Source organism: Myxine glutinosa, chromosome 6, assembly GCF_964187855.1.
Source record: "Myxine glutinosa chromosome 6, kmMyxGlut1.1, whole genome shotgun sequence".
Classification (NCBI taxonomy): Eukaryota; Metazoa; Chordata; class Myxini; order Myxiniformes; family Myxinidae; genus Myxine; species Myxine glutinosa.
This window is the reverse complement of record NC_136266.1, coordinates 109,966,922-109,991,504: the sequence shown is the minus strand read 5'-3', so window position 1 is coordinate 109,991,504 and position 24,583 is coordinate 109,966,922. Positions and strand designations below refer to the sequence as shown.

General features: G+C 44.7%; 1 protein-coding gene across 1 annotated transcript in view; it reads left to right on the top strand.

Moving 5' to 3' along the window:
- LOC137429437 (corticotropin-releasing factor receptor 2-like) overlaps window positions 1–24,583 on the top strand; it is a 189,965-nt gene that overhangs the window by 94,427 nt on the left and 70,955 nt on the right. Inside the window, exon 6 of the mRNA XM_078781061.1 lies at window positions 4,168–4,321. Within this exon, the coding sequence (XP_078637187.1) occupies window positions 4,168–4,321 (154 nt within the window). The remainder of the gene's footprint in view (window positions 1–4,167; window positions 4,322–24,583) is intronic.

The following is a 24,583-nucleotide window of genomic DNA, read 5'->3' as shown; positions in this document are numbered from 1 at the left end:
AAATGGTCTGCTTGACAAACCGATGAGTTTCACAGCCGATGAGCTTTCCAAGGGCCGCAAATACGAAGCTGTGGCTGCCAGTAAAAAAAATATCCACAAACCCTTGCAGACAGCAGCACTGCAGTTGATGCTATCCAGAAAACCTACAAAGCATGCACAAATTGTGATCTTACACACCAGTAGCACAGGTGCCTTTCGCGCAATGACATGTGCACTGGGTGAAATATTGCCGGAAATCAAAGTGCCAGCAATGCAGAAGCAACTTGCCTAATAGACAGCATGACTCGTCTCACAGCAAAGCTGTGTAGAAGAAGCGACAGTTCAAAGAGCCTTGAAAGTTACTGGCGCATGTACATAATGAGAGATGATCTACCGCAACGGGACTACTCAACATAAGGACACGATAATGACCAACCACAGCAAGGCTTATTCTACTGCATCACCATATCCGATATGTGCATGTCCCCCATACAGCCATATAAGGCAGGCAAAGCTAACACCACACGAGATGTCATTTGTCCTGACCTGGGCCACAAACACCTTCAGAGGAATATTGACACTGGTGCCATTGCAAACACCTTTCCTCTCCAAACAATCAAACAGACGTATGGTGATCGCTGGAATACTCTCACCCAACCAGCTATGCAAGGGCTATCTGTGAATCAGGACATCTTCCAGCAGGATATGGCCAACATCAAGCAAGTTCCCTGGTACGTGGGGACTGCTGATGACATCGCTGTCTTCGGCCAGACTGAGGAAGAACATGATGCTAACCTCCTACGCCTTTTAGAAATAGGAGCAACTAGTCTTAAACAGCAAGAATGGCCAAATCAAAGTGAACCAAATTGACTTCAGTGTACTTAGACACTGGTGTACACCGAGACCCAGAATTAATAGAGTTTATCCATGCAATTCCGACTCCCCAAGATATGGAGGACCTACCGAAGCTCATTAACTATGTCTCATCCTACATCCCCAATTTTGATGATAAAGCTGCACTTCTGCGAGAACTGCTGTGTATGAATGCCCCATACATGTAGTCTTAATCATGTTGAGAAAGTGGGGGAGCTGTGAGGGCTATTATAAATATAATGTTTGTTGGTTCCGGAGCCACAATAAATTATACTACATTTTTGCATCTATTGCTGAGAGTGGAATCGTCCATGTGTACAGTATGTTTGTTATATCCACAGCCGACGCTAGAATGTACTAGCAGGATATGTTACGAATCCGACACCTCTCAATCAAGGAAATTTCTCGTTTTCCTATATTTCCGTGAGCCTGATTTGCATTCATGAACACAACAATTGTGGTTGACTAATTTGAAATTGCCACTCCTTCTTTTAAATGCTGAAAATTATGCTTAAAATCTATTTGAATTACAGATTTCATACCAGCAATGGCTGGTTAAAAGTGCCCAGGGAGCAGAAACAAGTCGGTGTAAGCACACACACGGCGCATGCTCGAAAGGCCTCTTTTGGCATCCATACGTCATTCCAAAAGTCATGTATTCACTGGGAAACCACATCACGGCATGTGTGCCAAATGGTCCATCAAGCACCCGACTTCCCCAACCCCAACTTCTTCACTCCAATGGTAAGTGGAACAAATGGTCTGGACAGTCAAGTCATTGTGGAGAAATGCCGCCAGTCAGGTCAACATGTTCAATTTGTGAGCTACACTCAGACACAAACCTACCTGCACCAGCCAAAATTAATTTCGGTAGACCAGTCTACACCACCCTACCTAGCAACAACTCATATGATGATACACTGCAGAAACGTTCAATACAACTAACGGAAAAGGCAGACAACATCAAGCATGCCCACGATGAACACGCTGTTCCAAATGCTCCACCTTTCTATGTTGGACAGAAAGTCAGAATTCTTGATCAGAGAAACAAAACCTGTTTTTTAATTTTTAGATAAATCAACTTTAGGAGGCAATGACCATACCACATGAAAGTTCCACATCCCCTTCAATTTTCACATGCTCTTCAATCACAGACCGCCCCCAAACCAAAGATAGCATCTGAGAACCGCATATGTTTTATTTGCTCAAGCATAACATTAATTCGTGTAACATTGTGTTTGTTTCCAGTGTTGATCATTAACCCTTTGAGTACAGGATTTTTTTTTTGATAAAAATACCCCGGGTATGGGATCAATTTGGCATTTTGGTACGGGAATGCAACCACGTACTGACGATCTATTTATAGGTATAGTCGATGACGTGTAGTAACGTCATCCGTACACAAAACTTTTTCACGGGTTACGGCACTGGACGTCATCCGTACTCAAAGTGTTAAATGTTCTCTGGAAGTTTTGAACTTTTGATGTTGACGATATATTTGCAGGAGAAAATCTGTGAAAAGTGTTTAATTGTCTCTCCCTTTCAAAAGTTTAAATGAAATTTCAAATAGATGTCTCACTGGATTATTACTCCAGTTCTTAAAGTGCACTGGAGTAATTGTGGATCAACAAGAAAACTAGAACAATGCAACTTTGTCGCCAATATGCCTCCGCATAGTCCCACAACGGGTAGATGCCATCACTCTGCATATGTATGGGTAGGGGATCACGTTTGTGAAGTTTCGTGTTGATCATATCAGATTCGTTTTTCTTTCCAAGATGGTTGCCAAACCACGTGACCTATGACATCATCATTTTTCAAACTATATGCAACAGTGCTGTTAGATGATATTTGTGAAATTTTGCATAGATAGGGTGAGTGGTTTCAGAGATATAATTATTTAATATTTTCCTTCAATCCAATATGGCTGCCAAACTATGTGACCTATGATGTCATAAATTTAATATTTCAATAGAAATGGATCATGTGCATGCAATTTCAGATTTTTAGGATAAGGAATTCGATTAAAACATTTTTGGCTGATATACCACTTCACCTAGGATGTCATCATTATTATGCATTTGTTCCCCATTTGGGGTACTTGACAATGTGTCAAGTTTCAAATTTTTCCATTCAGCGGTTTCTGAGAGATATATTTTGAATTATTTGCTTGTAATCCAATATGGCTGCCATACCACGTGACCTATGATGTCACAATTATCAGAAAAACATTCTGCATGGGTGTCACTCCTACCCTGAAAGTTTCGTCTCAATCTGACATAATATGGTTGCTGAGAAAAACGAAGTTTAGCCCATCGGACGGACAATCCGAAATCATAATGTCTCCGGCGACTTTGTCGGTGGAGGCATAAAAATGAGACATGGCTCATTGGAAAGAACTCTCCATGGGGAATAATATTTGTTAATGCTGATGTCATAGGTTCCTCCATTATGACGTCATAATTCAACAAGTACAAAATTCCAACCAATCAAGATGAAATTTCTTGAGCGTCATCTATGGATAAATTGGTGGAGGAAAACAAATAATGATGTCATCGGTCACGTGGTTCGGCCGCCATATTTGTTTTAACACAAAAGCCTCAAAAACTACGAAGACACGTCCTGGCAAGGGTCTGCGATCTCTGATTCTTTAATGTGATTATTCAATGTGATTCTTCACCATTGAGAGATGGGGCCAAAAATGATATATAGCACGATATCGCAAAAAGTTGTGGACGACTTATGACAAAAACAAGGTCGATGAGTTGGGTAAGTGACAAGAACAAGCTGATTAGATTTAGGTTCAGGTCTTCACCCAGATATGACATATGAGTGGAATAAAAAACTTAAACTAATCAGCCTTGCGAAGGTATTCTCTACCGAAGTTCTCGTTCTAGTTCATTTTGTTACCGCCTTCTTTTTTTCTTTTTTTTTCTGTATACAAGATCGAGGCTCGTGTAAGAGCTAACATCAATCACAAAAAAAAAACGGACACACAAAACATACCATAAAGGGAGCGGGAGACAAGATGGGGAGAGAGAGGGAAGCACACAAGTACAACAGCAGAGCACTAGGACATCGGAAGATCTGTGGGAGGGAGAGGACTTGGGAGGGAGGAGGCATGGGAAGGCGGGGGGAGATGGGGGCGGGAAGGCTTGAGCCTTTGACGTAGGTGTCCATGATGACCATGCAATGGAGAATAAATCAATGAATCAACACATGAGTATAAATATCGTATCTTGCCTTTCGATATTTGCCTCGACATGCTCAGCTGCATTTCAATGTTTATGGTCTAATAGTGGTGTTTCTTTGCAGCCATGGTGCCGGATGATTGTCACCTTCTACAATTACTTCCTCCTCACAAACTTTTTCTGGATGTTCGCTGAGGGATGCTACCTGCACACAGTTGTTGTCATGACGTACTCGAGCAACAAGCTGCGAAAATGGCTCTTCTTCTGTCTTGGCTGGGGTAAGATTTGTCACGAAAGGTTGACCTGATTCGCATGACACATTTGGAGCTCAAACCTACCTTTGTAGTATAATTATGTTCATTGTTGTCATAGCAACCCACCAGTTCGTGCTTAGACAGCAAAGTTGAAATTACAATTACCTGCTAACCTGAGCCAGAGAACCTTAGAACGCAACAAGCTTGTTTTCTTGAAAATGCATAATTCCATTCACGACCGACTTTGACCAAACATTAAGAAAGTTGTCTCACCCAATTTAAGTATGATTTTAAGTTATCTTTTAAACAAAAAGGTTAATGTCTCCCACAGCGGTGCCTCTCTGGATAAGAAGTGATGACACATGCAATTGGCAGACTCTAGGTTCACGTAGTTTGGTCAAAATCCAGGTGCTTTGTCCAATAAGTGAAAATGAGTGAAAACATTTTGTACGACCATGAACAAAATGTTTCTCCTCACTGCTAGAAAGCCACATCCCCAAACACATGGGAGGCATACGGCATACCAATCTGACCACCACATACTACGCGACCTATTAATTAAGAAGCTGGACACAAAAATCGATACTATAACAGAGATGGTTGTCTATCTGTGTGCCTCTCTGTTGCTATTTTTCTCAGAGATGGCCAAATGGATCTTCCTCAAACTTTCAGAGGTTCATCAGTGAATGCTGATGAATCTCAGGAATGTTTTTTTTTTAAGTTTGAAAAAGAAGTTGATTTTTTGAGGAGTGGAGGGTCAACATATAAATGAGTCAACACATAAGCAGTCAACATATAAATGAAAACCAAAGACCCACTCACGACGAGTTGATAGTGGTGTGTTGCTGTCGATCAAAAACGAAGACCCAATCACAGCTCTCACCTGTGACTGGAGAGAATAACCATTTTTTGTTGTGTGACTCCAGTTTTTTGTTGTTGTTGTTTTTGTATACAAGATCGAGGCTCGTGAAAGAGCTAACATTAATCACACAAAAGTCAAAAACCGACACATAAAACACAAAAAATAAGGGGAGCGGTAGACAAGATGGGGAGAGAGGGGGAAGGACACAAACACAACATTTGAGAGCAGGGACATTGGGAGAAATGTGGGAGGGGGAGGTGGGAGAGGTATAAAACATATGAACACTGCAAGGACTTCCAGGAAAGAAGTTGGAATTTAAAAAAAAAAGAAAAAAAAAGTATCTGGGGTGAATTAGCGGGGAGTAGAAAAGATCAAGGTTTTGGATGGGGGAAGATAAGAGATGGTGGTGAAAAGCTGTTTTAAAGACCTGGAGGGAGGAGTGGGATTTAAGGGAGTGGGGGAGTTTGTTCCAGAGGCAGGAGAAAAGGGGAATGAAAGAGTGAAGGTGAGCAGAGAGCCTAGATTTTGGCAGTTTAACCATAAGAGGGTTGCAGGCAGATCTTGTGCGACCTGAAGGAATATTGGGGGGGACAGAGCACAGAGAGAGCTGGGGGAGCAAGGCCGGAGAGGAGTCGGTAGAAGACAGAAAGACCACCAAACCTGCCTGCGGTGAGTGAGTGAAAGGCCCTCGGAGTTAACTTCATCGCAGGAGATTCCAATGATTCTGAAAGCTTTGGTTTCAACAGCGTGAAGCCGAGCGAGGTGTGAGGCAGGAGCACCAGCCCAGAGGGGGGAACAGTATTCCATTGAGCTGTGGATGAAAGCCTTGTATGTGGTGAGAAGCTCAGGTGTGCCAAGGAAGGACTTCGCACGACGGAGGATGCCCAGCCGGCGACTGGCTTTGGAGGCCAGCTTGGAAATGTGGTTTTCCCAAGTTCCCTCCATTTTTGGTTATTGCCTTTTGGCTAATTGGTTATTCCCTCCAGTCCCAGGTGAGAGATGTGATTGGGTCTTCGTTTTTCATATATACTGTCACCTGAAAAAGTAAGTACACCCCATGTAAAGTTTTGACTTTTTCAACATATTTCAACATACAGCTATTTGATCTTCATTTCAACAATATTGATAGATAAAGGTGATATAATACAGCAAATATCATGAAACATTTACATTTTGTAGTCCATTGTATAATTTAAATAAACATAAATGCAAATTTCGCATGTGGAAAAAGTAAGTACACCCTTGGCTCTAATAGGTGATATTGCCCCCTTTGGCAGAAACAACCTCAAGTAGGCATTTCTTATAACTGTCTACCAGTCTCTGACATCGACTGGGAGAAATTTTTGCCCACTCCTCCATGCAGAATTCTTTCAGCTGTGCGATGTTTGAGGGGTTTCTTGCATGCACAGCTCGTTTCAAATCCCCCCACAACATCTCGATGGGATTTAGATCCTGGCTTTGACTTGGCCATTCCAGAACCCTCCATTTCTTTCTTTTCGGCCATTCCTTGGTGGATTTACTGGTATGTTTAGGGTCATTGTCATGTTGCAAGGTCCACCTTCGGTTGGGCTTCAACTTTCCGACAGATGGCCTCACATTATCCTCAAGCACCCTCTGGTACAATGAAGAATTCATAGTGGATTCTATGATGGTGAGCTGCCCAGGCCCTGACGCAGCAAAGCTGCCCCAAACAATAATATTTCTACTACGATGCTTTACAGTTGGTATCAGGTTCTTGTGGTCAAATGCTGTCTTTGGTTTTCGCCATACATGTCTTCTGGTACTGTGGCCAAATAGCTCTACCTTTGACTCATCTGTCCAGATCACATTGTTCCAGAAGTGCTGGTCTTTGTCTAGGTGTTCATTAGCAAACTTTCGTCTTGCCCTGATGATCTTTCTGGACAGCAAAGGTTTCCCCCTGGCACACCTCCCATGTAGATCAAATTTGTGCAGCCTCTTTCTAATGGTAGACTCGTGCACTTTGACATCAACAGTGGCAAGAGCTACCTGTAGGTCCCGTGATGACATTCTGGGGGTTCTTAGAGACTTCTTTCAGCATCTTGCGGTCTGCTCTCGGGCTGAACTTGCTGGGGCGGCCTGGCCTGAACAAGTTGGCAGTTTTTCGGAATCTTCTCCACTTGTAGATGATCTTCTGGACAGTCGAATGATTGATTTCAAATTGTTTCGAGATCTTTTTAAATCCCTTCCCAGACTCGTAGGCATCTATAACATTCTTTTGGAAGGCCTCGAGAGCTCTTTTGATTGACGCATGGTGACGCCGCACACTTCAACAACAAAGAGCAAACCAAACTAAATGTTGAGGTTTAAATAAGACTGGTTCCTCCAAGATCCTCTCTAACAATGTTCTAATCATTTGCACCTGAGCTGGTGCACCTGATTCTAATTTTAGGTATTTGAAGTCGTGATAAATGTAGGGGTGTACTTACTTTTTCCACATGCGAAATTTGGATTGACGTTTATTTAAATTATACAATGGACTACAAAATGTAAATGTTTCATGATATTTGTTATATTATATCACCTTTATCTATCAATATTGTTGAAATGAAGATCAAATAGCTGTATGTTGAAATATGTTGAAAAAGTCAAAACTTTACATGGGGTGTACTTACTTTTTCACATGACTGTGTGTATATATATATATATACAGTGAAACCTTGACTTACGAGTGCACCAACTTACGAGTTTTCCGAGATACGAGCCGTCGCTCGGTCGATTTTTTGCTTTGTGATGCGAGCCGAGATCTGAGTTACGAGCGAGCGAGCTTGGATATAAAACACGTAATCGTCGAAAAACATGAGCAAGGTGTGCGTGTTGTCGACTTGGCGAGGCAGTACGATCGTAGTACTTCTACGATATGTACGATTTTGAAGCAGAAGGAGTCGATAAAGGCTATAACGCCAGCCAAGGGCGTAAAGATTATTTCAAAGCTCCAGACCTCTGTGCATGAAGAGATGGAGAAGTTGTTGTTTGTGTGGTTGATGGAGAAGCAGCTCGCAGGAGATACCGTGACCGAGAGCATCATCTGTGAGAAGGCACGAGACATTTACGGGGATTTGGTGCAGCAGACGGCGGGAACATCAACGGACGAGGCATCGGAAGAGTCATTCAAAGCCAGTCGGGGATGGTTTGATAATTTTAAGAAGAGGACCGGCATTCACTCCGTCGTCAGGCATGGTGAGGCAGCAAGCTCGGATGTGAAGGCAGCTGAAGATTTTATTATAACTTTTGCCGAACTGATAGAAGCCGAAGGATACATCCCCCAGCAAATCTTCAACTGTGACGAGACAGGGCTCTTCTGGAAAAAGATGCCGAGGAGGACGTATATAACGGCAGAGGAGAAGAGCATGCCAGGCCACAACTTGTTCAGAGTGCCGGCGATAGCTCGCCTTCTCTTTGTGGAAGACACGGTGAGATCCTTAACATCCAACAACTAATGGGACGCAAACGGGGCGCCCAGTTTAGCGGTACACACATTGATGAATCACCCTGCCTGTGAAACACCGACATGACAGGTTATAGCTGGGTCGGGATTCAAACCCAGGCTGGACAGTTTAGAGTCAAGTGTGCGTACCTCCAGTCCAGGCCATCCTGCCAACTTGTATGCTGCATACAGGTGAAATATAAAGCGCGAGATATTTTTATATATACTGTATATTTAAAAAAAAATTGGTGTGGTTTTTGGCGGGCTGGAACGGATTAATAGCATTTCAATGCATTTTAATGGGGAAATTTAATTTGAGAAACGAGCAAATTGAGTTACGAGCTCAGTCACAGAACGAATTAAACTCGTAAGTCAAGGTTTCACTGTGTGTGTGTGTGTGTGTGTGTGTGTGTGTGTGTGTGTGTGTGTGTGTGTGTGTGTGTGTGTGTGTGTGTGTGTGTGTGTGTGTGTGTGTGTGTGTGTGTGTGAGTGAGTGAGTCGTTACCGATAGACTCCGAAACGGAGAGGCTCACGCGCTTGATATTTGGCATAGACATGGCCATTGAGCCTGGGACGAACATGGCTGAGACCATATTTGACGAGATCCATATTTTTTATTCATATTTACCTCAGCGCATTTCAGCGAAGTACCCGCTAATCTCGGCCAGTGCGAGCAGCTCGCTGATTCGCCCAGAGCGATCACGTGATGTTCCATCCCGTCACACGTTTGCACGTGATTCAGGACGAAAAGCCATTGCGTTTTTCACCTTTATGCGACCGTGTTTTGTGTCGATTTTGTGCGATATGAATTAAATTTTAATTCATATTTCGTGTTTACGAATTCGAATACGAAGGATTTCCCCTTCCCCTTTCGATTTCGAATACGAATCGAATACGAGCTTGAGTCGAGAGGGCGAATGTACGGGTCTCCCCTCCCTCCCCCACCCGGAAATGCCGGGTACTTCTGCTAGGATCACGTGATGTTCCAACTTTGCCGCCATAATCTCACAGTTATGCGTTCGCACGTAATTCAGTTTTTTCACATTTCAGCGAGGAACATTGCCATTCACACCACATAGGTTTTTTTTCACTTTCATCTGATATTTGTGATTTATTTCAAACAAACTGTATTTCCCATCTACACGGCCATGTATTCCTATTAACGTTATGTAAAGTACATAAATTGTGTGGATTACATCATTTCTGGATGTGATCAATTGCCAGTAACCATCTATATCCCTCCCCTCCCCTTCCCTCCTCCCCTTCCCCCTCCACCCTACCCTCTCCCCTTCCCCCCTCCCCTTTCCCCTCCCCTCCCCCTCCCTTTCCCCCATGCCCCTCCCTTTCCCCCCTACCCCTTCCTTTCTGCCCTACCCCTTCCCCATCCCTCTCCCCCTCCCCCTCCCCTCCCCCTCCCCCATGCTCCTCCCTTTCTCCCCTACCCCTTCCTTTCTGTCCTACCCCTTCCCCTCCCCCCTCCCCCCTCCCCCCTCCCACCTCCCCCACCCCTCCCCCCTCCCCTCCCACCCCTCCCCCCTCCCCCCTCCCCCCTCTCCTCCCCTCCCCCCTCCCCTCCCTTCCCCCCTCCCCCTCTCCCCCTCTCCCTCCCCCCACCCTCCCACTCCTCTCACTCCTCTCCCCCTCCCATCCCTCCCCCTCTCCCTCCCCCCACCATCCCACTCCTCCTCCCCTCCCCCCTGTTCCCCTCCCCTCCCCCCATTCCCCTCCCCTCCCCCCCGTTCCCCTCCCCTCCCCCCCCCGTTCCCCTCCACCCTCCCCCCTCCCCTCCATCCTCCCCCCCTCCCATCCCCCCTCCCCTCCCCCCTCCCCTCCCCCCATCCCCCCTCCCCTCCCCCATCCCCCCTCCCATCCCCCATACCCTCCCCCCATCCCCCCTCCCCTCCCCCCATCCCCCCTCCCCTCCCCTCCCCCCATTATAGATGTTTTTATACAGACTTGGCATTTAATATGGAATCTTTTTTTTCTTGACTTCGGTTTACTTTCTGAACTCAGTATATCAATCGGGTGAGTTTATTTTACGCTTCGGTGATGTCTTTGTTGAAAGAACCATGTCACTGATTGTCTTTCGCAGCAAGAAGTCAATAGAAAGTGGTTTCCCCCCCCCCCCCCCTTCCCACGCCTCCTCCCCCCAAGCCCTCTCCCTCCCACACATCTCCCTGCTCTTAAATGTTGTGTGCTCTCAAGTGTTTGTGTGCTTCCCATTCTCTTGTCTTCCGCTCCCTCTTTTTATATATTTTGTTTGTCTGGTTGATTTGTTTGTGAAGTAAATGTCAGCTCTTTCACGAGCCTCGATTCAGTATACAAAAAAAAACCAAAAAAAAAAAACAGGATTATATCACAGGTGGCGTGACAAAATGTAAGGACAGGTACATTTGACGATTGGCTTCACAATCGGGTATATAAGGGTTGTTGCGTTCTGTATTAGTGGAAAACAACTGCTGCACATCTACAAAAGTTATTGCCGCTTCCTCTGGAGATGGTCCGTCAACTTGACAATGCTGTTTGTCATGGAGTGGTGGCTTTACGAAATTCTGGCGTGAAACAGTGTGGTATTACTCGGCAGTATGGCATCACTCAAGGTGAGGTGTCAAAGATCCTGAAACGAAATGTTCAGAGGGGTGTCCCTACTCCAATACCGAGGCCAGGACGTCCCCGCAGAACCACAAGGAGGGATGATCGCCAGCTGCACCGGTTAGTCCGCAATGGCCGTACCAAGTCAGCTAATCGGCTTAGGGCTGAGTGGCAGCAACTGACAAATGTGCCTGTATCCAGAAGGCTAGTCAACCAACGACTAGTTCAAGCAGGCTATCGTGCCAGGCGTCCCCTGAGAAAGCCACGCCTGACCAGACAACACCGCCAGCGCCGATTGCAGTGGGCCAGAGAGCACCGTCAATGGCAGCCAGGACACTGGAATCACGTGATCTTCAGTGACGAGTCTAGATTTCTGGTCTATCGTCAAGATGGCCGCGTCCGAGTGCGCAGACAAGTGCATGAAGCCTACAACAAAGATTGTATAGTGCCAAGAGTCCAAGCTGGAGGTGGTGGGGTGACTGTTTGGGCTGCTTTTCATGCAGGGGGCAAAACTGACCTGGTTGTTCTGAATGGAAACCTGAACCAGTTCAAGTACAGGGCCATTCTGGAAGAAACATTGCTTCCATTTGCTCGTGCAGCCTTTCGAGGAAACTTTGTCTTCCAAGATGACAATGCACGGCCTCATCGTGCTCGCATGATCCAACACTTTCTTGCTGACCGTGGTGTAGAGCATATGGAGTGGCCTGCCATGTCCCTGGATATGAATCCGATAGAGAACTTGTGGGCAGAATTAACGCGTCAAATCGAACACTTGAACCAGCAGCCGACCTCTGTGCGTGAATTGCAGCAGGCTATTGTCACTGCATGGCAAGCGATTCCTGTCCAAACCTTGGCAAATCTCGTGAACAGCATGCCTCGACGTGTACGTGCTCTCCTGAATGCTCGTGGGGGTTACACGAAGTACTGAACTGTCATTTTACTGTCCGTAATCCCAGTCGTAATGTAACTTTTGTTTTTGTTAAAAAAAAATTTGGCTAATGTGAAAAATAGAGATACTTCTGGAAAACGTACAGAAGTTTAACACAGTACTGTCCATGAATTGAGTTCGATATCAGTTTACATCACTTTCAAGGATCAATTTATTTGTTTTGAAATGTCAAATGTGGTTTTTGTTTCTTTTAAAGGTCAGGAGGGATGAGTGGAAGGAGGGATGGATGAGTGGAAGGAAAGATGGATGAGTGGAAGGAGGGATGGATGAGTGGAAGGAGGGAGGGATGGATGAGTGGAAGGAGGGATGGATGAGTGGAAGGAGGGATGGATGAGTGGAATGAGAGATGGATGAGTGGAAGGAAGGATGGATGAGTGGAAGATCCATCACTCATCCATCCTTCCTTCCACTCATCCATCCTTCCTTCCACTCATCATCCACCCCTCCTTCCTTCCACTCATCCATCCTTCCACTCATCCATCCTTCCACTCATCCATCCTTCTGCTCATCCATCCCAACTTCCACTCATCCATCCCTCCTTCCCCTCATCCATCCCCACTTCCACTCATCCATGCCTCCTTCCACTCAACCATCCCCACTTCCACTCATCCATCCCCACTTCCACTCATCCATCACAACTTCCACTCATCCATCCCAACTTCTACTCATCCATCCCAACTTCCACTCATCCATCCCAACTTCCACTCATCCATCCCTTCTTCCCCTCATCCATCCCTTCTTCCCCTCATCCATCCCCACTTCCACTCATCCATCCCCACTTCCACTCATCCAGCCCTCCTTCCACTCAACCATCCCCACTTCCACTCATCCATCCAAACTTCCACTCATCCATCCCTCCTTCCCCTCAACCATCCCTCCTTCCCCTCATCCATCCCAACTTCCACTAAGCGAATGCATGCAATGCGATGCGCGTTCTGCTAGTTACGGAGGTTGGGTAACAACATGGCGCCTGTGAATCACATGACAGCGCTTAACCAATCATAGGGCAGACCAGTTGAAACCTGGTTGACCGAACTCTCGCTATTTACGGCTCTGACTTGCACTATTGCCCTCCGTCCTGCCCTCCCCCCTGTCCTCCCTCCCCTTGACACCCTCATGGATGGTGAGGCACGATCTCATCTTTTCAATGATCTGATCTAACATAAGTAATAGTACTAATAATTGGCAATAATAATAAGGATAATAATGTATGACTCCCCCTGGTGCTCCCGCACGTTTCACTTCATTTTTCATCTACATTGACACACAGATAGACATGCAATATATTTGTGAAGTACATGTTGTCTTTTGTCTAAACGATCGGCGAAGCAACAGGGAGGCACACATAATATTAGCGGAGCGGTTTGGTGGTGGAGTTGGTAAAGCCTTCTGGAATTGTGGGTTCAATTCCCATGACTGCTCGGCAGAAATTTCCACACCTTGTGACTGAACGGTGCTGTGTCCAGGGTTGGCTTCCGAGCTACGGAAATGTTCACAACCTGTTGTGAATATTCCAACACCTTGTCAACAGTGTGCGCCTCCACCACCAATGGTGATGCTTTATATGGACTGTGAAGGTGCATTTGTATCTTGCAGATAATTATTCTGGAAGAGTTAGCAAATACAAGCCACATGAGAAAGGACCGAATATGACAGTTACTTCACTTAAAAAATACTCCAAAGTTTGAGAAATGGAATAATATAATTTAAGCGAATGTTTATGAACTTCATAATAGAGTGTTTTGTGCGATCAATTCAAAAATCAAAAAATAATTTACATTTATTTCAAGTTACTGAAGCAGAAAACAACATTTTTACATCATTGGTCCATCAAGAACCCTCCCAGGTTGGTTGATGTTGGTGCAAAGGATAAACCCAAAGTGTTTCAAATCAGATGTAAAAAGAATACAAGAACAAGTCAATAACCCCAAAGTATTTGTGGAACACATGGATGATTTTGAGGACTTCGGGTCCCTCGGGCGACGAGGCTTGCTTCGATCTCTCCACGGCATCGAAGTTTGAGTGTTTTCCCATTCGTGTCTGTGTCGGGTTTCCGCTGGTTGTTTTGTTGTGTGTGTGTGTTGTTGTGTGTTTCTGTTTAGTTTTGGTTTTGTGGTTGTTGCGGATTTGTGTGTGATTGGTCGTTTTTTATTCGCGCGTCGTGCGCGGCCTGGTCTTTCCGGGCTCCCTTCCACCCGTCGGTGTTTTGTGAGTGTAAGTTCTTTCCTTCATAGTATTTGCTTGTTTCTTTGATTTTCTTTTCTCCCCCCTGCCTCTCGCGGGCATCTTACCCTTTGTCCGGCGTTTTTTAAAAAACAGGACAAACGGATAGACAAAGAATTCTATATTGATTCTTTCTCTCCTCCCGGACACGTGCTTGTTCGCTCTCCTCCTCGTCTCGACTTGTGCCCCGCCCCCTGTATCTCGTTTTTTTTCCGCCTCTGCTCCTTCTTTCTCAAATCCATGTTCTCGCTTGGAGACTTTTCCCAGATTGTTTTTCATGGTTATCATGGTTCTGTTTGGATATTGTTGGAATATATTTAAACCGCAGCCGTGATGCTGACGCCGCCCCCCCCCCCCCCCCCCCCCAGAATTTCCATGTTTTAAACGTTTCCCAGTGTGTACCCTGGTCAGAATAGGTACACCGTATCCCTGCGTGCCGTAAGAGACGACAAAGAGGGTTGGCGTCAGGAAGGGCATCCGGCCATAAAAACATTGCCTCAAAAAGAGAACCATGACAATCACAAGTACATATGGGCAGGGTGCAGCCCGAAGTGGAGATCGGTTTCTGAGGTTTGGGACATGGAATGTAGGGACAATGACAGGGAGATCAGGACAAGTGGTGGAAGTATTGGTCAGAAGAAGAGTGGACATATGTTGTGTGCAGGAGACGCGATGGAAGGGAAGTGGTGTGAGAATGGTGAAGGGTAGGCAGGGACAGAAATACAAGTTTGTGTGGCAAGGGTGCCTGGAGGGCGTGAATGGTGTTGGTGTCCTGTTTTCTGAGGAGTTTGTAGACAGTGTGGTGAGTGTGACTAGAGTGAGTGATAGGTTGATGATGGTGAAAATGATGATTGGAAAGCTCTTGGTGAACGCCATCTCGGGATATGCTCCGCAGGTTGGTCGAAGCGATGAAGAGAAGGACAAGTTCTGGTGTGCGATAGAGAAGCTGATGGAAAACGTGAAAGATGAGGAAGTTGTTGTGGTGGGAGGAGACCTGAATGGACATGTGGGAAGGAGTATGGATGGTTTTGAGGGAGTTCATGGGGGTTACGGATATGGTGTGAGAAATGGAGAAGGTGAAAGGATTTTGGAGTTTGCTGATGGAGCTGAATTATTGATTTGTAATACTCAGTTCCAGAAAGAGGATAATAAGCTTGTTACATACACGTCAGGTGGGTCGACGACAACTTTTGACTACCTGATGGTGCGCAGGTGAGATAGGGGGCACCTCCGGGACACAACGGTGATCCCTGGTGAGGAGGCTGTTTCACAGCACCACTTGGTTGTCTGCGACATAAGGGTGAAAGGTGTGAGGAGAGCTCGGCGGTGAAGTACCAACCGAGAATGAAGGTGTGGAGGTTGAAAGAGGTGACAGTAAAGGAGGCATTAAAAGAGAGGCTGAGTAGGGTAGAGGATGATGTGGTTGAGCTTGAAAGTGGTTGGATGTAAATGAAAGCTAGTCTGTTGGGAGCCGTTGGTGAGGTATGTGGATGGACAAAAGGACCACCGAGGCACTCGGAAACATGGTGGTGGGATGATGAAGTTGGAAAGAGGATTGACGAGAAGAGGAAGAAGTTCAAGGAGTGGCAGAAGGCGAAGGGTACGGGAGCAGAAACAGCAGAGCATGAAAGTTATAAGGCAGCCAGGAAGGCTGCAAAGAAAGAGGTAGCAAAGGCGCAGGAGGCATGTAGGAAAATGTTCGGAGAACGCTTGGATTCGGAAGAGGGTCAGAAAGCAGGATTCAGGATTGCAAAGCACATCGCGAAAGAGAGGTGTGATGTGATGGGGGTGAGTTGCTTGAAGGATGAAGTGGGACAAATTGTTGTCGACCCAGATGGAATTAAAGGAAGATGGAAAAGATATATGGAAATGCTGTTGAATACAGAGAATGAATGGGATGGCAACATAGAGAGTAACCCAGTTTTAGGACCGGCAGAGAAGATAACTGAGAAGGAAGTTGAGGAAGCGATAAAGGTAATGAAGAGTGGAAAAGCCGGAGGGCCAACGGGAGTTGTGGGACATATGTTGAAGGCAGCAGGAAGTTGGGGTGTGAAGAGAATGACAGAGATCTGTAATCTGGTGGTGAAAGAAGGCCGCATTCCAGTGGATTGGGAACTGAGTACCCTCGTCCCTCTATACAAGGGGAAAGGTGACCCTCTGGACTGTGGCTCGTATCGAGCGATAAAGTTATTGGAGCATGGAATGAAGGTATTGGAAAGGGTGTTGGAGAGGAGGATAAGGAAGAAAGTGAAGATCGACGAAATGCAGTTTGGATTTATGCCAGGAAGAGGAACGACAGATGCGCTTTTCATTGTGAGGCAGTTGCAGGAGAAGTACATGGAGAAGAGGAAGAAGTTGTTTTTTGGGTTTGTTGATCTGGAGAAAGCATTCGATAGGGTTCCACGCAAAGTATTGACATGGGCATTGAGGAAGTTAGGAGTGGAGGAATGGTTGATCAGAGTAGTAATGGCAATGTACAAAAGAGCGCGCACTGCTGTAAGGACGAAGGACGGGAACAGTGGTGAGTTTGAGGTGAAGGTGGGAGTGCATCAGGGGTCCGTACTAAGTCCACTACTATTTGTAGCTGTGATGGAGGTGCTGGCTCAGAACGTAAAGGAGGGTTTACCGTGGGAGTTGTTGTATGCAGATGATCTGGTGTTGATTGCGGAAAGTATGGATGGACTGAAGGAAAAGATGAACAAGTGGAAGGAATGTATGGAGACAAAAGGTCTGAAGGTGAATATCGGAAAGACGAAGGTGATGGCAAGTGGTAAAGCATGTGGTGAGGTGGAAAGAACTGGGAAGTGGCCGTGTGCTGTGTGCAGGAAGGGTGTCGGAGTGAACTCCATTCAATGTACAATGTGCGCTGAGTGGGTTCATCAAAAATGTAGTGGTCTGAGAGGGTCATTAACCAGTGTGGCAGCTACATTCAAATGTAAGGTGTGCACAGAGGGAGCTGCAGATGGAGGAAATGTTGAGTTGGATCTTGGAGACGGCGTGAAGCTGGAAGGTGTGAAAACATTTTGCTACCTCGGAGACATGCTGAATGGAGAAGGTGGATCAGACTCGCCAACGGTTGCTGGAGTGAGATGTGCATGGAAGAAGTTTCGGGAACTGAGTGGCGTGCTGATGAGGAGGGGAGTGTCGCTGAAGCTGAAGGGAAAGGTGTATGCTGCATGTGTGAGAAGTGTTATGATTTATGGGAGCGAGACATGGGTAATGAACGTAGAGCAGCAACGAAGGCTGGAAAGGGTGGAAATGCGAATGGTTCGATGGTTGTTTGGAGTATCGTTGAGAGAGAGGAAGACAAATGATGAATTGCGAAAGATGATGGGAATATTGCCTGTGATTGATGCTGTGAAGAGGAACAGGTTGAGATGGTTTGGTCATGTGTTGAGGAAGGATGAAAGTGACTGGTTGAGAAGAGTGATGGAAATTAATGTAGAAGGAAGTAGAGGACGGGGAAGACCGAGAAAGACTTGGCTAAAGATGGTGGAAGAAGAAATGCAGGCAAGGGGGTTAACAAGGAGAGATGCAGAAAATAGGGCAAAATGGAGAAGATTGTCATGGGGACCGCAAGGCTAACCCCCGCTCTAGCAGGGAAAATGGCCTTAAAATGCATGTTGTTGTTGTTGTGTTGTATGGATGATCAATCCACCGGTCTATCAACATCACATAAGAGGATGAGAAAAATGATCGAAACACTCATCGGAAACCATTCGCACAACAATAGAAACATAGAGGAAGCAAATGGATAATCATCTGAGCCTTTCATCCCTCTGGTACACAAAAACGGCAACACGAGTGATAAACCGTCTCCAAGCACAGCACATGGAATTGCGGGCATTGGCAGATCTTCAGAGGTGAAGACTCATGGTTATGCCCCTTGGATTCATCCCGAGTGGCATTGTCAGTCAAGTCACGTGGACCCAGTTGGCTGGTCAGACTCTAGATGGTGAAAGAGTTAGCGCACGGACCTTAAGCTGGTTAGTTTGGGTTCGATTCCCGATCTGGCTATACAATATCTGATTGGTGCTTCGCAGGCAGAGAAGGCGGGGAGTAGGCGACTTATCTCCGGCACCCTGAACAGATTGCAAATTCCTGCCCAAATTGCCTTCACTCCAACATGGTCACTCGACTCCACAAAAGACTTGAGCCAGAATTATGTCTTTATACGTGAACTTTAGATATTGTCAATCACCTGGAATCTACAAAAGCTGTTTAATAAAATAAGGATTTTTATTATTGCTTTTTTGATACCATACCACGACCTCTGTTAATATCCGCTCTGGTGTGTTTGCTGTAATCTGCAGTTGTGATGCTATGGCTCATAAACAACATTCCCCATGGTTGTATATGAGAAGTTTAAAATCCACTCAACCAATGGGACTTTATCGAGTTTGAATATCGGGTGGATCATGGTGTTCATAGCGACCTCGAATTAGCCGTTTGAAAGTTTCAAGAACCTTGTCATGTGATATTATTGCATAATCTCAGGTATACTTTGAATGTAAAACTACTCACCGAATAACGAACAAATACTGCACATACAGCTCGTGCGAACCATTCATTCACTGACTCGCTCATTGACGCACTAATACAAATGGTTAGTACTTCATCGGTTCGTTTAGCTGGAAAGTTTAAATTATCCTGATGTAACTCGAAGCCACAATTCCTTAAAAACAACTAGATGGTATTCATAGAATACTTACCCTGCGCAGTCAATTTGGTGCGAGCCAACTCTTCTGTTTTTGAACGGTTTTTTGTTTGATCCAAAACGGCTGCCAGATCTAATATGATAATGAGCCTTGTTTCCATTTTTTTCCATTGAGCTGTTTTGGAGATAGAGGTGTACCGTTTTTCCAAGATGGCATCCGTACCACATGACCTGTGACATCATAATTATGAATAAAAAAATTTCTACAGGAGGAGGCCCTCCTATGGTAAAACTTTCGTGTCGATCAGACCAACGGTTGCCGAGAAAAAGAGTTTTAAAAATGCGGACACGCACATACGACACATGTACGCAACCGAATGCCTCACCCTGTTTTCGCTTCGCGAGCACAAGGTAAAAACTAGAACCGCACTCAGTAGAGAGCATACCTCCACCAGGTGAACAGTTTACGTTTTGTATCTCAGAGTCGACCAGAAAATCACAATACAGAATCACATTTAATCAAAATCATCCGTCCATAACTTTTTGGGATATCCTGCTTTGTATAGTTTTTGGCCCTGTCTCCCAATGGTGAAGAATCACTTTTAAAAATTCTACTAGCCGGATCTGAATCCGGATCTTCACCAAAATTGAATCGATTCTTCCTTGTCACATACGCTACCTCTCTGCCAAATTTCGTCCGAATCCGTCCACAACTTTTTGAGATATTTTGTTCACAATCGGACAGACAAACGGACAGACAGACAGGGGTGAAAACATAACCTCCATCCACCTTTAGTGGCGGAGGTAATAAACTCTCCGTAAATGAAAGTCGGCCTGTGGGGGCTCTCCACCTTGGCCGAATCGGCACAGCAATGGAGCTGAGAACGCAGTGGGGCGTCACTTCCTCAGCCGGGAGAGGGGTGTGGTTGAGAATGTAGTGGTGCTTCACACGCTCAACCCGGAGAGGGGCGGGGCTGAGAATGTGGTGGTGCTTCACACGCTCAACTGGGAGAGGGGCGGGGCTGAGAATGTGGTGGTGCATCACTAGCTCAGTCGGGAGAGGGGCAGTGCTGAAAATGTGGTGGTTCGTCACTGCCTCAGCCGGTATGGGGGCAGGGCTGAGAATGTGGTTGTGCATCACTACCTTAGTCGGGAGAGAGGCGGGGCTGAGAATGCGGTGGTGCATCACTAGCATGGCCAGGAGAGAGGTGGGGCTTGTAGGCCACTGCACATAAATAAATAGCTCACACTTCATTACTTCCGCCAACGAAGGTGGGCAGAGATTGTATTTTCACCCCTGTCTGTCTCTTTGTTACTTTGCAGAAAAAAAAATTGACATGTTCAGCACTCGGTTTGTGTGTTTGTCTGTCCGCTCACTTATACTTGCCTCCAGGTCACAATTTTAAACTGATCTTCACAAAACTTCACCAAACGGTAGGGTTGGTGGTCCAACAGAATCCTATTTATATTTGAGGTCAAAAGGTGAAAAGGTCAACACAGGCCAAAGGTCAACCACTTTTCTCAAATTTCTAAAATCCTCAATTTTCATCTGAATGACTTGAAATTTGAATAGGATTTTCACGTCAGCTTACTGAAGTCAACCACCAATTATATTTGAGATCAACATAGGCCGAAAGATCAACATAGGCCAAAAGGTCAACATAGGCCAAATTTCTAAAATTGTCAATTTTCATCCGATTAAATAAAATTTGAAGACGATTTGCATATCAGGTCAATTAATTCAACCACCAATTATTTTTGAGTTTAAAAGGATGCTCTACTGAGTACCATTCTACTTTGTTCTCTTTTGCCAAGTGTCGCTCTATGAATGATTTTTAATTTGTCTGTTCGTGAACAGGATATCTTAAAAGTTGTGGGTGGATTCGGACTGAATTTGGTGGAGAGATTGGGTGTGTGACAAGGAAGATTTCATTCGATTTTTGTGAAGATCCAGATACTAGAATTTTAAAGTGATTCTTCACCATTGAAAGTTCGGGCGAAAAACGATATATAGCATGATATTTTAAAAAGTTGTGGGCGGATTTATGGCAAAACTAGATGGATGAGTTGGTTAGGTGACAACAACAAGCCGATTAGATTTTGGTTCAGGCTCGAATCTAAATCCGGCCTGTCAGTGGGATGCAAAACATAAACTGTTCAGCCTGGCAGAGGTATGCTCTCTACCGAGTGCCGTTCTTGTTCAATTATTCATTTATTTATTCATTTATTTGTTTGCACAATGCAAAGACAATCCACGAGGATAATATAAACCCTTTTTACCCTCGCCAGAGGAGAAGGTATTGCATTTGAGTCCGTTTGTTACTTGCCGGAAGTTGTTTGGTTTGTCTGTCCGTCTGTCGGTTTGTGCGCAGTACTATGTCTACATAGTTGCACATAGCATCGCCATACTTTACACACATATTTGCCTTGCCCTGGAATAGACTGTGCCCAATTTTTAACTCTCTAGGCCCAAGGCCTCCATTATGACGTCATAATTCGACAAGTACAAAACTTCATCCAATCAAGATGCAATAATTGCTTGAGCGCCATGTCGGCATAAACTGGTGGAGAAAAAATAATAATGATGACGTCATCGGTCACGTGGTTCGGCCGCCATCTTGGAAAAACCGAAAAAAATTGCACCTCTGTATCTCTGAAACTGCTGAATAGAAAAAAATTGAGACATGGCTCATTGTAAAGAACTCTCCATGGGGAATAAAATATGTTAATGATGATGTCATAGGTGCCTCCATTATGACGTCATAATTCGACAAGTACAAAACTTCATCCGATTAAGATGAAATTTCTTTAGCATAATCTAGGAATAAATTCGTTTAGCAAACAAATAATGATGACGTCATCGGTCACGGAGTTCGGCCGCCATCTTTGAAAAACCGAAAAACTTGATCCAAAATGGCCGATAAAAAAAGTACATTCTGGCAAGTCCTCGGTCTCTGACCGATTTTCCATCTATCTGTTTGTTACTTCCCGGAAAACATTCCGGCAATTATGTTGATTGGTTGGTTTGTCTGTCTGTCTGTTTGTCTGTTTGTCTGTCTGTTTGTGCGCAGTACTACGTCTACACCGTTGCACATAGAATCGCCAAACTTTACGCACATATTTGACTTGCCCTGGAATAGACTGTGCCCAATTTTTAACTCTCTCGACCCAAGTCCTCCATTATGACATAATTCGATAATTCGACAAGTACAAAACTTCATCCAATCAAGATGCAATTTCTTGAGCGACATGACGGCATAAACTGGTGGAGAAAAAAAAATGATGATGACGTCATCGGTCACGTGGTTCGGCCGCCATCTTGGAAAAACCGAAAAACTTTGCACCTCTATATCTCCGAAAGTGCTGAATAGAAAAAATTGAGACATGGCTCATTGTAAAGAATTATCCATGGGGAATAAAATATGTTGATGATGTCATTGGTGCCTCCATTATGACGTCATAATTCGACAAGTACAAAACTTCATCCAATCAAGATACAATTTCTTGAGTGCCATGTTGGCATAAACTGGTTGAGAAAAAAAAAATGATGACCATCGGTCACGTGGTTCGTCCGCCATCTTGGAAAAACCGAAAAACTTTGCACCTCTATCTCCGAAAGTGCTGAATAGAAAAAATTGAGACATGGCTCATTGTAAAGAACTCTTCATGGGGAATAAAATATGTTAATGATGTCATAGGTGCCTCCATTATGACGTCATAATTCGACAAGTACAAAACTTCATCCGATCAAGATGAAATTTATTGAGCATCATCAAGGAATAAATTAGTTTAGAAAACAAATAATAATGACGTCATCGGTCACGTGGTTCCGCCGTTTTATTTGTCCAAAATGGCCGATAAAAAGGTACATTCCGGCAAGTCCTCGGTCTCTGACCGATTTTTCATTTGTTTGTCTGTTTGTCTGTACAGAATATATATGATTTTCTCTGCAACCGTTGGACTGATTGACAGGGAATTTTCACAATAGGTGCACCTCCTGTATAATTTTTTAATGATAATTATGACGTCATAGGTCACGTCGTACGGGCGTCGTCTTGGAAAAGCCGAAAAAATTGGACCTCTATATCTCCGAAAGTGCTGCATCTTACTATAATTCATCAAATGTCCGTCCGTCCGTCTGTCTCTCCGTCCGTTCGAAGGTACCGCAAAAACGGCTGAACCGATCGCAACGATATTTTGGGTGGGTAATCCTGGGATCCCCTAGAGTAAAATAGGGTATATTGTTTGTCCAATTTCAGCTTTGGTCTCCAGCATTGTCAGGTTTGGATTCCCGCATAACGTTCGCTTCGCATCACAGTGACGGCGAGCACCAACATGGCGGCTGTAAGATTAACGTGTATGTACATCTAATCTGATTACTTGATAAACGTACCAGAGAACACAAATCGTTTGGGCAATGGGCTCTCCAATATTCGACGTGTTCGGTTTGAATTACGTAATGTAACGTTTGTGACGATGTTTTCATTGTGACGATGTTGTGACGATGTTTGTGTTCACTGTAGTGTTTGATGTGATGGTGGTGTGAACGTAATTTCGTCATGTTTTTCGTTTTTATTTTCATAATAATCGTTTATGAAACCCCCGCGAAAAATGGCCTCTAAAGGTGGTTATATATTTTTTTAATCGTTTAATGAACGTTTAATGTTTAATGAACGTTTAATGAGTGTAAGAATAATGTTTAATGATCATTAAATGAATGAATGTAATGAATAATGCCATGGCGTCGCGTGGCAGCAGTGACAATATAAAAATGTTTGCCAAGAACTTCAAAGAGAGAAAAGGAACTTTTATCAGCAATGTCGTCTATCCTGAAGTTCTAAGCTGAAGAAGAGGTACAAATTCATTCCATTTTTTTTCCATACAGTTGATATCGTACAGTTGAAAGAAAAGCATACAGTTGATATCGCGATTTGAAACACGATGGAATAATATTTACCGATAGGAACAGTGATGTGGTTTTTTATTGAAATTCTACAAATACTGTTTAGATTTTGATGATTTGCGTGTGATACGATTTAACGGATGTTTATATAAATCGTTTAAATTATCATTTGCGCCTCCAAATTGAAGCCCCGCCCTTGGGCGGGTACCATTGCTAGTAAAAAAAAAATTGAGACTTTGCTCATTGTGAAGAACTCTCCATGGGGAATAACATATGTTAATGTGACGGCCGGAGCCTGGTTTTGGTGTAGCGGCTAGGGTGCCAGCTTAGGATCCGAGGATCCTGGGTTCGAATCCCGGTCGATCGCTGAATTAACGCCAGGGGGGTTGACTCAGCCTGTCATCCTTCCGAGGTCGGCTAATTGAGTACCAGTTCACTGGTAATTCACTGTTTGTCTTAAAAAGGCGACAAACAGGGTTGGCGGCAGGAAGGGCATCCGGCCGTAAAACATTGCTTCAAAAAGGGGACCAACAAAAAAACAACAACAACCACGGTGCCTGAAAAAGGCCAACCCCCGCTTTGCGGGGAAAAATGGCCTCTAAAGGTGTTTTTTTTATTTTTTTATTTTTTAAATGTGATGTCATAGGTGCGTCCA